The sequence below is a fragment of the Euprymna scolopes genome, chromosome 6, assembly GCF_053919585.1.
Source record: "Euprymna scolopes isolate OS-2025 chromosome 6, ASM5391958v1, whole genome shotgun sequence".
NCBI lineage: Eukaryota > Metazoa > Mollusca > Cephalopoda > Sepiida > Sepiolidae > Euprymna > Euprymna scolopes.
In genome coordinates this window covers 144,570,900-144,587,547 of record NC_136487.1, presented here as the reverse complement: position 1 = coordinate 144,587,547, position 16,648 = coordinate 144,570,900, and the positions used below count along the sequence as shown (strand labels likewise).

The following is a 16,648-nucleotide window of genomic DNA, read 5'->3' as shown; positions in this document are numbered from 1 at the left end:
ACCGAAGCCGCACTGACGCGTGGTGAGGACCACTGGAGATTAATCCTGGCTGGCTCCCGATTTACTAATGACGCAGAGTCCCGATATGCACCAGTTGAAGGAGAGGCATTGGCATTAGTTTACAGGCTGGAAGCATGTCGCATGTGCATTTTGATAAGATCTTCTGGAGGACATAATGAATCCAAGACTGTTCAACTTCAAAGAACGGTCTTGGTGTACAAATTTCGAATAAAGCATCTTCATGGCAAACTCAATGCGGCACCAGACTGTACATCGAGATGCCTAGTAAAGTAAAGCCTGGGAGGAAGCAAAGGAAAAGGACATCGCACAAACCATGGATAATGCCATAAGAGCGTCATTTAACTCCGCCTATGAGCAGGACCCCAAATTAAGGGCAAAAACATAGGACAGGATTGTGGCCGCAGCTGCTACTGATGAGGAATGTCGTACCCTTGCTGAATTCATACGAAATGGTTTCCCTGCCGGAAACAATTCGGTTTTGGCATATGAAAGAGGAGTTATATTGCTTGGAAGGGGTGACGATAACGGAAAATAAAATCCTCATACCCAGAAAACTATGTGCATTCGGCACATCAAGGTGTCATGGAATGTTGGCAAACGCCAGACAACGGCTGTTTTGGCCAGGACTGGACGCGAGCATTCAGACTTGGACCCAGTGCAAAGTATGCAATGTAATGGCTCCGTCACAACCTAGGGAACCCCTAATGCTACCCTCGAACCCCGAGTTCCCATTTCAGAAGACAGTGACAGACTTTTTAGATTTACGAGGGAAGAACTACCTAGTATATGCAGATAGATACACCGGTTGGGTAGAAGTCACTCTGACGTCGTCTGGGAATGCCAAGGCCACATGTGATGCCCTACGAAACTGGTTCTGTATGTACGGCGTCCCAGAGGAACTGTCGACCGATGGTGGACCACCGTTTGACTCCAGTGATAATACCGGTTTGTAGATAATTGGGGCATAAGGAAACGAACATCATCGGCATATTACCCTCAAAGCAACGGGAGAGCAGAATTGGCCGTTAAAACGGCTAAAAGGATACTTATTGATAGGCGACCACAACTGTCCGTGCTATGCCATGACCGGGCATCTAAGTCCCTACTGACTCATTGCAACACCCCGGTACAAGGCCTACATATGTCTCCAGCGATGATGCTGTATGGTTGCGTGATAAAAGGAACATCTCCCAGTGCTCCAGGACCGACATCAAATCCATAAATGCTGGAGAGAAATCAGCTGTTATAGGGAAACAGCGATGGTAAAAAGATACTTACGGAATGAAATGGAATACAATCTAAAATGTCACCCACTTCAGGAACTGAAAATCGGGGAAACGGTGCAGGTTCAAAACCAAGTTGGTCCACACCCGCGCCGATGGGCAAAAATGGGAACGGTGGTGGAAACACTGGGTAACTGGCAATATAATGTACGCATTTATGGGATTAACCAGGTAACACGTTGCAATCGCAGATTCCTCCAAAGAATAAACCACATATTAGATACCCCTTGTCACCTGAGGAGCCACCAGGAATGTTGGATACCATAAACAACCTAAAAGACCCCAAAGTACCGGGACAATGGTGCCCCACATGTATGGATCAACACCAGCCCGAAACATTCAACACTGCCAGAACAGATGGAAGTGGAGGACACAGCTTTCCCCGATATGATGGAGGCTGAGGAAGACTAACCGGTGCATCGTAGCAGAAGGGTGATGCGACCACCCAAGAAACTATCCCCACAGACATGGGCCACGTCGCAAGACTACTCCAGAGCCTCAAAACATCAGACCACAACACGAGTATCTTGTGGCTCTGGAAGGGGGAGGGCGTGTAGAGGTGGAATAGAACCCAAGACGCCCAGTTACAAGACCAAAGTGGTCTTGGCATCACACCCCCATACAACTAGATTCACCCGCTTGCATGAGAGGTGAGAGCGGGCTACTTAAACAAAACATTCCCGGCAACAAGTGTGTTTCCAAATATATGTTGTCTTGCCGACACTTTACAGGTTTTAGATGCATTAAAAGTAACCAGCCACCTTTTTCCCCATTTTCCCACATGTTCAAGATCAAAGGAGATAGAATCAGAGGGAATTTTGTCATTTACAGCTTTTGAAGTGTTGCCATAGCTAGTGTCGTCAGCACAAATGTCTTTGAATGATCTAAGGATGTGTTTTGGGAGATCATTGATGAAGATCAGGAAGAGAGTTGGGCCCACTATGAACGCCTGAGATACTCTAGCATTAATATTGTGGGCTCCTGATTTCTGTCCATCAACCACTCTTTATGAACCTATCTGAGAAAAAATTTAAGATATTTCCAGTTATACCGTAGCTGGAGATCTTGTGGCCTAGACCTTTCTGCCATACCCTATCAAAGGCCTTTTTATGTCAAGAGCAATTGCTTTAGGAAGGAAGCACCCACCCCCATCGAGAGATTCGCTAATCTTATCAAATAACCGTTAGCATATCTGTTGTAGATCTAGCAAAACGAAAAACATTGTGTGAAGTTTTGAGACATTATGTTGAACAAATATGGCGGTAGTAAATGAAATTGGCGAAGAATCAATGATCTCGAGTGCTGAGTAATTCTTAACAAAGATGGCGGCAAAGAACCAATGCAGTCACGACTCAGTTTCAAGACAGAGGTTGACAACGAACTGAATTGAATCTAAAAATCAATATTTTTATTATAAAGTTGGAGGCTTCTCATTTGTTGATTGTCCAAACCGTAAGTTATAAGATCGAAATCATTGGGAGTCATACACTCATAAATTGGAAGAGTCTCCTTGAAACTTCGAGACTGGGTAGAGTACTCATCAAGGATCCTTTCTTGACACTCAGCCCGACAGGTGCAGGGGCGGGAACTAGCCTAGTCTAGGCGGGAGCTGCTAAAAACAGCCTATCCCGCCTTGACAGAGTACAAAATAGATTTCGTAGTGAGGGATGCCTTTTCTCTTCTTTGCAACTTCTCTCCCACAGAAGAGACGTTGCGGGCCCATCTTTGTTTTATCGTAATTTTCATGGCAAGTGCTCATCTAAGCTCCAATCTCTGGCCCCCCCTCGCCAACCTTTCACAAAAAACACCCATTTAGATGAAACTGGTGTCAATAATTTGCCCGACTCTTTATCTGTGCATTAATCAAAACGTAGATTCCACGAACAAAGCTTTTTTCTTAGAAGTGCACGCCTGTGGAACACTCCCGTTTGCCTGTTTCCCACCTGACTACAACTTGAATGTCTTCAAGTCCAACATAAACAAATTCCTGGTAAACGGCCCCCTTAAGTAAGACACTTTATCAAATCTCCGTTACTAACGATTACTACAATATTATCCCACTGATTACTGTACACGCAGTAACCTTTATCCCCGAGTGGCCTCTAAGTGGTGATTACGTGTAAAAAAAAAAATTTTTTTAAAAGTACACCAACTGAATATCACCCAGGAGGTCCACCCTCCCAGGCTTTCCCACCCGGCTTTCGGGTGGGGCAAGTTTGTTTATCGTCTGAGGCGCCTTGACCGGGGAATGCCGACGGGGATGCTCAGGCAATTTTTGTAACAGCAAGAGTATTCCACCTGACCTTGTGTCAACAATGCTTCGGTGGGGAGCATTTAAATATCTACCCTCATGAATCAAAACATTTTAACACTCCCCTTTTCGATATAATGAAAGGTCGTTTCTGACTCAATATGGTTGGATTTGATAAAAATAAATAAAAATGTTATTTTGTTTGTCTTTTTCTCATTGGTCAAAAAAGAAAAAATATATATATTGATATGTGTGCAAAAAAATCATTTAGGTTTTGGGGTTTTTTTAATACATAAAAATACAGATACATACTTTTCATATATATATATATATATATATATATATATATATATATATATGCTACGGCATTTAAATTCACTTCACCCTTCTTTGAATTTCACCATTGAAAGGGAGGTTAATGATTCATTGCCGTTCTTAGACGTTCTGGTTGAAAGATCTGGCATGGGTTTTCTAACCAGCGTTTATAGAAGACCCACTTTTACTGGGCAATACTCCAGCTGGGATTCGTTCTCTCGTAGAACCAGAAAGATAAATCTGGTTAAAACTCTAGTACATCGTGCTCTGAAAATATGTTCCACGATAAAATTAGATACGGAACTTCAAAGCCTAATCGAAATCTTATTGCCAATGGTTATCCTCTATATATCATTCAAAAGTGTATAAAGGAGAAAACTCTTGCATTTAAAGGGGGAACATTTTGGGGCCCTCAAAAATGTCCCGTATATGTGAAACTCCCATGGATTGGCACTAAGAGCCAAGAGTTTTCACATGAATTAGTACAGCCGTTTCTCGTTGCTATTTTGCAACGAAGGTTCGAGCAGTGTTTGGGACTAGAAGTGCTTTCCCCTCCTTCCGACAAGATAGTATTCCCACCACAGAATATAATATGGTAGTATACAAATTTCATGGTCAGTGTGAGGCTGACTACATGGGACATACTATTCAGCGATTGGAGGTGAGAATTTCCCAACATGTCCCCCCTTCGATACGTAGGCACAAACAATGGCCAACATCCGGGCATTTGCATACTCATAGTTCGGCCATTAGTGAACACTTATTAAAGTGTCAAGTCTGCACTGGAGGTTACATGGATGGAGCATTTTACTCAGAGCCCGCTCGAGAATACATTTGAAAATTTTCAAAGCGGTCACGATTATTTTACGAAAACCAACTCTGTAAGCAAAAACACACCCATAATCTAGAACTTATGGGTGTAGTTTGAGAATGCTTCTCCGTCTCTCCAAACTTCATTTATTAATTTCACCCCCTCATTCGTTAATTTTGGTCTTTAGACCTCGATATTTTTTTTCTCTTAAATCCGATGTTACAGTTGAAAAGAATTGGCCGAAAGATATCTTCGTAAATTTAATTCTTTTTATCCCCTTTTTCATACGTTTTTCCCCTCTTCATTCGGTTCAAATAAGTGCTATTAAAATCCTTCACACACACATATATATATATATATATATATATATACATACATATACACACACAAATATATATACTTTCAAATATAGAGACATTTAAATACAGATATACACTTTCTTTTTTTCAAATATACATTTTGTTGTTGTTAAACAAAAACTTGAAACATTCTGTTAGATATTTTAGTTAATTTGCTTAGGAAGACAAAATAGCCGTAGTTTATCAATTCACAATCTAATATTTTTTATTTAGATTTGTGGTTTCGACTTCTCATTTTTAGTTTATAAAAATAGATTTATGATTAAATTCCTACAATTTCAGCGAGAAAATGTTTTAATTTCATGCTTTTTATAGGTTTTGAGTTTGGAAGCCATGTTATGTTTCAAAAGAGTTTCTGATGGTTAGTTCTATATAAGTCCGAGATGACGAGTTCTCAGTAGACAATTTTTCTGTTTAGGTTCTGGACTTTATAATTTTGTAGCCAAAGAGCAAAAGATTCTTCCCGTGTGGACAAATAAAACCCATTTTTTTTAACCCACATTGATTGGTTGATATAGTTTGATTCGTCAGTTTCTAGCAGCTTATATTTCGAGGGGAGGGTTAGATCAGGATAAGCCGCCGGACCAATCACCGATCAGCACGTAATTTCAGGGGCTGTCACGATTCCTTACACGGCCCGTGAATCTGATCACAAAACTCCATTCACACGATCAGAAACGCTAACACTTTGACCCCCGGTATAGCCTTGCACTCAGAAGCCAGACGTCCTTGAGTTGGGTTTCGCCAAACCAAGAACGAAATTATATTTCGTTCTAGTTTTCAAAATGACATCACTTGCCATTTTTCCCAAAAAAGTGTATGTTTTACAAAACACAAATCCTCCCCTTCAGCCAGGTTACCTGCCGCTGCCCAGGCACGCAATAATGCTTAACAGGTAATACAAGCCACATTTAGTTCATTTTAATTCTGTTAAAAAATAAATTTTAAGATCCAAATGACTTATTTTTTTATGTATATATATAATATGAGCATGTAAAAAGCCATTTTTAATTTTGTTCAAATGTCAAAAAAAAAAAAAAAAAAAAAAAAATATGGGTATAGAAAAGAAATAAAAAAAATGGATTTTTACTTTAAACAGGTGGGGCATGTCATTTTTTTATTTCTTCCGTTTTTGTACGTATCTTGCCCTTGGTGATGAATTTGCCAAGCAAACAACTAGCTCTTGTTCAGAAGAGATATGGTTGTGAACCAGACAGTGTTAGCAAACACATATTTAATTTTTCCAGTACTATATTAACAGATACTGAAACTAAAGTGCTATCTAAGGGTTTGGATTTTTGTGTCCCCCCTATTAATATTAATAAAGAGAGAACCCTAGCCCCATTTGAGGTTTTATACTCTCAGATCACGCACCATGTCCCTACTTCACTTGATGATGTCACTAAAATGAAATCATCTTTAGTTGATTTGGCACACCGATTTAGTAGTGCTGGAACAAAACGCATTTTAAAACTGAAAATGTTAAAATCTAATTCTGATATTTATATCTGTAAACCAGATAAAGGTGCGGGAGTTGTTATTTTGGATCGTGTGGATTACGTTAAGAAAATGCTACTAATTCTTAACGACGAATCTAAATTCCGCAAACTTGGTCCTGCCAAGGTGGCAGATAATACTTGCAAAAATGAAATCAAAATGCAAAAACGTCTTCTTGCATTATATAAAAAGAATATTTTTTCTAAAGACGTCTATGATAGAATTAGACCTTCTGGGTCATTACGTCCCAGACTTTATGGTCTACCCAAAATACACAAGCAAGGTGTTCCACTGAGACCTATCCTGTCTATGGTAGGTTCTGCCCAACATGCGTTGGCTCAGTGGCTGTTAGAAATTTTGCAACCGGTGCGTGAATTATTCACTACGCACTGTATACCTGACTCCTTTCGGTTCGTTGAGTATTTACGTGGGTTAAAATCGGGTTCTGCGACATCCTTTATGTGCTCTTTTGATGTCTCTAGTCTTTTTACCAATGTGCCATTGGATGAGACTATCCGTATTTGTACCGACGCGCTGTATGGTGGTCGCCTGACATCTCGGTTTTCGAAAGAGATATTTATTGAATTAATTACAATGTGTATGAAAACAGTGGAGTTCAGCTTCGCTGATGTTATGTATAGTCAGGTCGACGGGGTTTCAATGGGGAGTCCACTTGCCCCTACCCTAGCGGATATCTTCGTCGGGTACTATGAATCCGTTCTTTTTAGTTCGGGAATTAAACCCACAACATATGTGAGATTGCCGACGCTTCATTTTCCGATGAAAACATAGCAAAAGTATTGTCGACATTTTTTTAATAGGTTAAATTCTCTTTATGGGGCTCTACAGTTCACGATGGAAAGTGAGAAAGATAACACTCTTCCCTTTTTGGATGTTCTTGTTGAACGTTCGAGAGGTGGTTTTCTCACTACAATTTACCGAAAGCCGACTTTTACTGGTTTGTACGTGAACTGGTCTTCTTTTGTACCAAAATCGCGAAAAATCGGCTTAATAAGTACTTTGGTACATAGAGCCCTTATGATTTGCTCACCTATTAAATTGGACTCTGAACTGGACAAGATCAGGGATATTTTCATCAATAATGGTTATCCTTTAGACCTTATTGATGATTGTATAAACAAAAAGGTTGCTGACTTCAAATCCCTTAAACCATTCGGGCCTTTAAAATGCCCTGTTTACTTAAAATTACCGTGGATAGGGGATAATGCCACGAAAATAACCAAACAGATTGTTAAAAGCATTACTAATTGCTTTTATGCTGTTTCCTTGCGGTTAGTGTATACTGTTAGACCTGCGTTTCCTCCTTTTTGCAAGGATAGTTTGCCTTACGTCCTCAATAGTAACATTGTATACAGTTTTTCATGCCAGTGTGACGCTGGTTACGTGGGGCGGACCTCCTTGCATTTGAGGACCAACACGTTCCTTCTAAAATTAGACAGGGTAGAGCAGGATCTATGAATCTCCCTTGCTCTACAACTTTGGACTCTGCTATTGGCCAACATTTGGTTGATAATCCATGTTGTGCCAATCAGTATAAAATAGAGTGGTTTGAGGTACTGCATAGAGCGGACTCCAAAAATCATTTAAGAATTTTGAATCTGTCTCTATTGCCTTTCGTAAACCATCTTTATGCCGACAGAAGGATACGGTGAAGGCGTTGAATCTCTTCGGGGAAATTTGATAACCCCTTTTTTTTTGTTTGTTTGTCCTTCCCTCGCGGTGCCATTTTAAACGCTTTTTTCTCTTCACCAATTAAATTTACTTTTAATCGTCTTTCTGGCACTTTTAGTACTCGTTCCCCCCTTTTGCTCTTTATTTCGGCATTATGTTATTTAATTTTATACTATCGATTCTCTCCTGACGAGATGATAGTCGAAAGAGCTTTTGAGAGATTTCCGCCCCTTTTATTTAAATGTATCTATAAATTTTGTACCTCTAAACATTTATATATATATATATATATATATATATATATATATACACACACACACATGTAATATGTACCTGTTAAGTTTTGTTAATTAAAACAATGCAAAAAGACATTTTTGCTAAGAAAGGACCTAGTGTGCATAAAATAAAACTAAAAGTAATTTATGCTCGCCTTAAAATAAGCATACAAAAAGTATTCGTCAAGAAAATGTTTTTAAAAGTTTTTTTTTTTTTTTTTAGTTTTTTTCATTTCAGTAAAAGTATTAGTTACCGCCCCCTTAAGTAAACACTTCATCAAATCTCCACACTAACGTAATGTACTTGCAATAACCCTTATCCCTGAGTGGCTTCCGGGCTTTGATAAGTGGTGATCACTAAAAAAAAAAAAAAAAAAAAAAAAAAAAAAAAACCATTAGTAGGTTAGAGTGTTAAACTGCATCTATTTTGTTTTGTATTAACATCTTGCCCAGGGCAATTTTCAATATATAGATATACTAGCATGGGTGCCCGGAGTTGCCCGGGTGTTTGGAGGTGTATGCTGAGAAAAAAAAAAAATTTTTTTTTTTTTTTTTTTTTTTACTTTGACCCCTATTATGACCCCGTAACATTTTTTGGGCTCAAATCAAGTTAAGTTAGATCCATGTCCAAAGAACCTATATCTAAAATTTCAAGTGTTTAGACCCAATGTTGTCGGAGTTTGGTAGAGTTTTCAAAGGTCAAATCGTTGAACTTTGACCCCTTAAACGCCACATTTCTGGCTGAAAACCAATCACAGATTTTCCCAAATCTCAGTACCCTGTATATCAAATTTCGAGTCTGTAGACTAAAAATTGACAGAGTTATTGCGTAGTGAAATGTACAGACAAACAGACAGATACGTTCACTTTTATACATATATAGATAGATATACACATACATAGGCCCGTGAAAAGTTATTTTAAGTCAAATTCCCCAACAAGTTTTGAGGCAATACGTTTTAACTTTATTCTTGTTGCGTGTTTGTTTTATTCTGATATGTAATTCAAAATAATGAATTCCTTTTTCACCTCATTCCTGATGAAGTAGTATTTAATATCTATATGCTTAGATCTTTGGTGTTCTGTCCTAAGACTATGCTGGCTTGATTATCACAATTACTAAGGGTTTTTTTTTTTTTTAGTAAATTCTGGTTCTAAAACAGTCTGTTAAGTGTGGAGACATTATGTTAAACAAAGACAGCGGTGAAGAAGCAGTGCAGTTCCGATACTGAGTGTTAAGTAATTGCCAGTAACAAAGATGGCGAAGAATCAAATGCGGTTCGTGACGTAGACAACGGCGAACTGATTGAATCCCAATTTCGACAATTTTTATAGTAACTTTCATTGGTTGTTATAATTTGAGGTTATAAAAACGATCGTCGAAATCATTGGTGTCATACCCCCCCCCCCCATAACTCGTTTTTTTTTTTTTAATATTTTGCGCCTCTCTTCCAACTCGTTATTGCTATCGCTGTTATTGTTTGGACAGGATCCCTTTTTTACTGAGCTGTGTTCCCGTTTTTTTTTTTTTTTTTTTTTTTTTTTTTTTTTTTTTTTTTTTTTACAGATCTTGAACCTTTGACATTTCACCGTTGTTTTGACGGTATGGCTATGGCTACTGTTAGCCAGACGCCAAAACATACAGAGAAAATGGAGTCAGAAGATGCTTCTCCAACCAACAATTGGAGTAAGCCTCCAAAAGTAGACATCAACGTTACTGAGTTCGTAGAGAAAGCCAGAAATTGTTTGCATCTCGTCACTGAGAAAGGACTCCTAGTGGATTTACCGAAACTCAAAAGTGTTCAACTCTTTTTGTGGTTGACAGAAAATCTAAAAAAGTTTACGTGCATCAGATATCAACAATCTCCTTGCTACAACAGGTTATAGACCACTAAGACTTATAAAATGTAAGGGGTATAATTCCTGCAATACCCTATTTAATACACTGCAGGACTGCTTGACGCTTTCACAAAAAGAAATCATCACACCCGATTACATCCTACAATCGGAATATTTAGGGAAAAGAACAACCGTGTCTGTTCCACGTCCTGCATTATGTGAATGGGGAACACATTGGAGCATTCTTGCTTAAATGTGGCGAAAGCGTCGCCGTTTAATGTGACGATTTTAACAGGACCTCGTCCTTTGATATACTCCTTGACAAAGAAAATTTTACAAATATTCCCTTTTTTCTGGAGGTAGAAGAAAAATTGCTCATCATTGTGTGGCTGGCAGACGTCCTACCTGCTGGAATTGCAGTGAAATCGGCCACCTCACTTCCGATTGCCCCTAAAGAAAAAAAAAAAAAAAAATGCCTACAACAAACTCGAAAACTAGAGTTGGGCAACATTTCGGAATTCAACTCGCTATCAAGGATACCCGTCCCACTTCCGAAGAGACAACCAACAACAACAACCCAACAGAACCGTGCCAAATTGTCATTGGCAAAAAAAAAAAAAAAAAAAAAAAAAAAACCTGGCCGACTCTTGTTGAAACAACAAAGGGAGGAGGCAATGCTTAAGAAAGAGCCCGGAAGAGACAAATATGTTGAGATAGTAAATCGCAAAAAAAGCTCGACGCTCAAAGAAAATCCGCTCCTAAATCACCTTGCAAATCTCTATCCCCTTCTATTCAAAACACCAAACCAAAACGACAATCAACTCTCAGCCTCAGCACTCAGCCTCCCTCAGAACTACGCTGTGAAGGGTCGATCAATTCAAAACAACTTACACTTGGTGCACACGATCATAGGAGTTAAAAAGCCGACAAGGAAGCCGCGCTAATTAATTTAGATTCCAAGAAACCATGGTTGACCCTATCGAACACTTTAAACTGATCTGTTATAGAGACCGCCGGTTTCGGTCCGGACTTCTGCAAATGGGTATCTGTTCTGTATCGTGATCCCACGGTAGTGGTGCAAATAAATGGTAGGTTCTCGGAGTCCTTTGGGGTCTCTTGGTTGGTATGCCAGGGTTGTCCGCTGTCACAGGGGCCGTAGTCAATTGCAGCAAGTCCATAGGTCTGCAGTTGGGCGCCTGGTCAGGCTCCAATGCCCTTCCAGGTGAGTTCAACTGGATAGATGGCCGGTAAATATTCTCGGTGTTTGGTTCGGGCCTGGACTCCTGCTGGACAAAAATTGGTCAGACGTACAGACGAAGGTCGAATCATTGGTTGAGACTTGGATTTGGAGGAAATTGTCCTTGAAGGGTCGTGCAGAGGCATGTGCAACATTTGTGTTTCTACTGATCCTTTACCCCTTGTCTGTGGATCACTGTAAGGCTTTAGAGTGACTCTTTTACAAAATTCTTTGGAAGGGAGGAAAGCCATTTGTCCATAGACAGGTCTGTACGCAGAAACTTGGTGAGGGAGGCTTGGGGATGCTTGACCTTTGAAGGTCAAAAACATGCAGAAAGGTTGGTGTTCTTGAGTCGGACACTGCTTGAGGATTTGCACTGGGTACAAGCCGTTAACCAAGCTTTTCCGCGGCTCATATCTGCCTCTGAAGGTCGCAGAAGACTGGCAGGAGAATTGCTTTTCCTCACCGGATGCCAAGCCGCCCTTAGGGCATTACCGGTCCAGTGACCTTGCACGGTCTAGGAGGAGGCTATATCAGGATTTACTGGTAGGAACCGCAAACGATCCGCTGGTGGAGCGGCTGCACATGTCAACGGGGGGGGGGAGTTCTCTCACCGTGGAATTGAGCGCCTACCAGTAACTACTTGAACAATTCCGAATTATCGTTAACGTGGAAGCTAGTCCGGGATGCACAGCCACTTTTCGACAGGCTCACAAAGGATAGCAGGAGCAACGAGCTTTACTTTTCTTCATCCTCCTCCTTGCAGCGCAGGTAAGAGGAAGAGATGAGAGACCATGCGTTTTCTCTTTGTAGTGGATTACGGTGCCTTTGGGAGTATGTTGGAGAAGTAATGGCTCGCATCGACCCTGAGCAGGCAGTGCTACTTGATTTGGTGTACGTTGTTGACAATGTGGACCCACCATTAATATCGTCTACGTGGTTGGATCTGTTTCGCATCGGGATATGGTCGTTTATTTTAAGCATCAACTTAAAATAAAGATCAGATGCGATTGGAAAAGATTACATCACATAGATTTTGATGGGTGGGTGTATAACACTAGCTTGTGCATCCGACGAGGCGCTAGGTTAGAGTTCTGTCTTCCCACCCTAGTGGTATTGGTCCGATGGTGCTGGTTTCATTCGGAACCCAGCCCTGATAAACAGTCTTCTTTGATGGGTAGTTTTAGTTAGGTCAGTAACCACCTAGAGTTGAAAAAGTACATTATGTCCTGGACTAGGGTAGGAACGAGTCGATCCCGTCCCAGATTCTTTATCGGCACTAGCAGTCCACCCTTCATTTTGTCCCCGATCTGTAACTCTTTATGTATCATATCTTGGAAGACGCCATTCATTCCTTATGACCCCAGCCCTATCTTATTTGTTTTCTGAAACTGTCCCTTAGATCCCCCACTCCCATTAAGGAATGACTTGCTTGCTTTCACCCCTCTTTTGGGGGGGGGGGACTGGAAGAAAGTGGGCGTTCCATTGTTCTTAGCCAGTAGGTGGGGAGGGCCCCCTTATTAACCCGCCTCCATAGGCAGTTTGTTTAGTTTTATTTTTCTTTCTTTTTGGGTGCTTGTTAGTTTGACCCCCCTCCCCTTCATATCATCCATCTATTATATATCTAAAAACAAAAAAAAAAAACGGAAATATATTTACACACATAGATTTGTTTTATTGTATATATTTTATTTCTTCCACAGAATCGAAAATCGACTGACATCCTATAAGCTGTGCACACAATACGCTTGATGATAGAAAAAAGTCGACACTGAGGCCACACTGATCAATTTAGATCAGTCCAAAGCCTTTGATAGGGTTGACTATCGATACTTGGGGGCTGTTTTCTTGGCAGCCGGTTTTGGCCTGCAATTTCGCTCATGGGTTCATCTTTATGCTAGCCCCGCAGTCGTGGTAGAAGTGAATGGGAAGAGGTCGAGACCTTTCAGTTTGTCATATTCAATTCGTCAGGGGTGCCCGTTATCACCAATGCTGTATGTATTTGCGATATAGAATTTTTGCGCAGGCTAAGGGTGAATCCGGTCCCATGCAAAATTGCATTGCCAGGCTTGAATGGCCAGGTAAAACCTCGACCTACACCAAGGATGTAACAGTGCTTATAATGAGCAATACCAAGATTAGTGTCGGTGTAGAAATCAGATTGTATGAAACGGTAACAGGGGCCAAAATTAACTGCGACGAGTGTTCGGGTTTGCGCATCGGTGCCTGGAGATGTAAGCCCCTTCAGAGACCCTTGAGTTGGAGCGACGGGCCTTGCAAGATACTTGGCATCTGGTTTGGTCCTGACTTTAAGCTGTAGAAAAATTGGTTGGAGATACGGTCCGCAGCCATGCTGTGGATCAGTAGAAATCTTTCATTAAAAAGGGGAGAGCGGAGGGGTGTAATACCCACATCTATCCAATATTTATTTATCGTCTATCAGTTCTTCCAATTATGAATCTTCCGTTATCACCTGAGGTTCATATCAAGGATGTGAGTTTAAACTCTTTCTCAGACTTTGTTGAAAGGTTGATATCAGTCGCGTGTGTGTCGGGTGAGAGAAGTAAGTCTTTATTGGTTCTTGGATGTGCCTTAGGCAGAGAAATTTGGAACCCAAAATCGAACGTCAGCCATGACACGTCAAGAGTAGGTTATGTTTTAAGCACCAGTTTTGTGTTCATAACCTAGCTAGTGTGTGATAGCGATCATTAGACCCCATTTTTAATTTGTCCCGTTTTTTTTTTTTTTTCTAGCCTCATTCCCCTCACCAATTAGGTGGCAGATCGCTTGATCGAGTTCCCTTTCAAAGCTTTTGTAAGAGGTGTTGATAAACTGTGGCAGATTCGCCAGTCGAAAGGGTGATGGGGGTCTTGTTACTAATATTGTAAATATTTCATTTCTATTTTGCATATAAAATTTTTATTTCCTCCCCCCTTTTTTCTTATGGGTTTTATATAGGTTATCATAGTATGATGTTCTTATGGTGATTGACAAAGGATTTATACACTGATGCATGCATAGTATGAATGCGGTATTGTAGTGAAAGTAGTGAAAGTAGGAACTAGTTAGGTTAGATTAGTTAGAAAAATTTGACAAAAGGCCGAACATGGTGGAGGGGCGGTCTTATCTGACTAATGCTATTTTTACTTTTTTTTTGTAAAAATTTTGAAAATAAATATTTACCCCCCCCTCATCAGTTTGTCTTTTGCTGGTGTATTCGTGCGCTCTATATTATTATTACTGTTATTATTATTGCTATTCCTATTGTTATTACCTTGTTAAATTTTTTTGTCTTTTTCTCGCTTCTCTTCCCGGCGTCAATTTTTTTTGAAGCCGGACTTTTTACCTTTTGCTTCCGCCAGCGATGTTGTCAGCAACTGGGACACCGATGGACACCAATCCAACAAGAATCCCGTTGACAATACGGAAAGCCAGGTATGGGCAAAGCCTCCAGTCATCAAAACGTATGTGCAGGAGTTTATTGAAAAGGCCAAACAATGTTCGGAGTTTATCACAGACAAAAGGTGTAAAGTTGGACTTTCCAACATTGGAAGAAATTACAAAAAAAATATTTTATTATCCGTGGTCGACAGGAAGACCTGGAAACTGATAAGATCTATGAAAGACCAAGTCGCTAAACTAATCGCAACAACTGGAATGAGGCCAGAAAAAGAACAAAATGCAAGGGGTATAATACCTGGAACGTGCTACTTAAGTCAGAAGAAGGCTGCGTTAACATGGCAAAGAATGAAGTAATAACAAAAGACCATATTTTGAGACTAGAGTATATGGGAAGGAGGAGAACGTCGGTCTCGGTGTTTGAAGTCCCAGCAACTGTACCTGGCGAATATTTGTGCTTTTCTTCTCCGCTTTGTTGAGTAGAATTTTCAAAAGTCCATGTTCCATGGAATCCATCAAAACACTCCCATAATTTCTCCAAAGAAGCTTGCAGCAAAATTCCATACTATATAGAAGCAGGGGCGGAAAAGCTACCATTAGTGGTAGCTGGGCGACGTCCAGCTTGTTGGATCTGCGGAGAGGTAGGACACCTCACGTTTACATGCCCCAAAAGAACTCGGACAGCTCGACAGACACCGGAAAGTTGTAGTGCAGAACAGCAGGCTCCTAAAATAGGATACAGCATCACAGCAAAATCACCCACTACCACTACGCCAGTTTCAAGTGCTCAGGCAAGCCCAGCAAAGGAAATTACACCTGATCAATTTGAAAAACTTTGTAATTCAACCATTGAATCTCCAACAAAATCTAATGAATGCTGATGTTGGTTTCTTGTTTTTGACCAAAGTCCAAAGTCGTACGCCCAAAGTTTGGAAAAACAAAAAATTGACACAATGTGTTCAAAAGACCTGGGCAGCAACAGATTTAAATTAAAATAAATTAAAAGACAGACTAAATGAGGAGTGTAAAGCCAGAAAAAGACAATAAGCCTTTCCCTGACTCACTCTTCCCGGATTCCTCCCCTACGAAGACCCGTTCATCTCCAGCCAAAACATTACCCCCCCCCACTTGTTATAACAATACTTCTCAAAATACCCCTCTGCCTTCAATGAAAACATGCCTCCCCCTCCAGCTCGTGCCTCCTGCAACCCCAATGGAAAAAAGAAAAGACCAAGGAGTCCCTCCAGCTGATGCCGAACCGAGAAAAAAAACCTTCCCTATTTTACAGGCAAAAATGTCTAAAATAACACCCAAACAGGAAGCACTTATGAAAAACTACAGCAAAAAGACTACAGAACATTTTATGCATTTAAAATGGTTAAAAAATTGGATGTTTTCAATCCAGAGAACTTCAAGACCGCAAAAAGGCTTCTTACGGTCGTAAAAAACAGCAGAAGCAATTGGTTTATGGTGCATGCTGGACGAAGCAAATTCAGCTGATGACATTTTTCCTCCAGCTGCTTTTTTCAATGACAAGGACTTGATCGAAATCAGACATGTGTTGGGCGGGTCCACAAAGGTTCATCCATCTTTATATAGGGCCCTCAAACTAACATTTCCACTAGACATCGGCAGTCTGTCCCCAGACGGGTCCATCTCTACTGAGATG

At 40.5% G+C, this 16,648-nt stretch overlaps 1 protein-coding gene across 1 annotated transcript; it reads left to right on the top strand.

Annotated features, from left to right (window-relative positions):
- Positions 1-470: 470 nt before the first annotated feature.
- LOC145278264 (uncharacterized) lies at positions 471-974 on the top strand. The gene has a single exon (XM_080130556.1). The coding sequence runs from the start codon at positions 471-473 to the stop codon at positions 972-974; it is 504 nt and encodes a 167-aa protein (XP_079986682.1).
- The last annotated feature ends 15,674 nt before the right edge of the window (positions 975-16,648 follow it).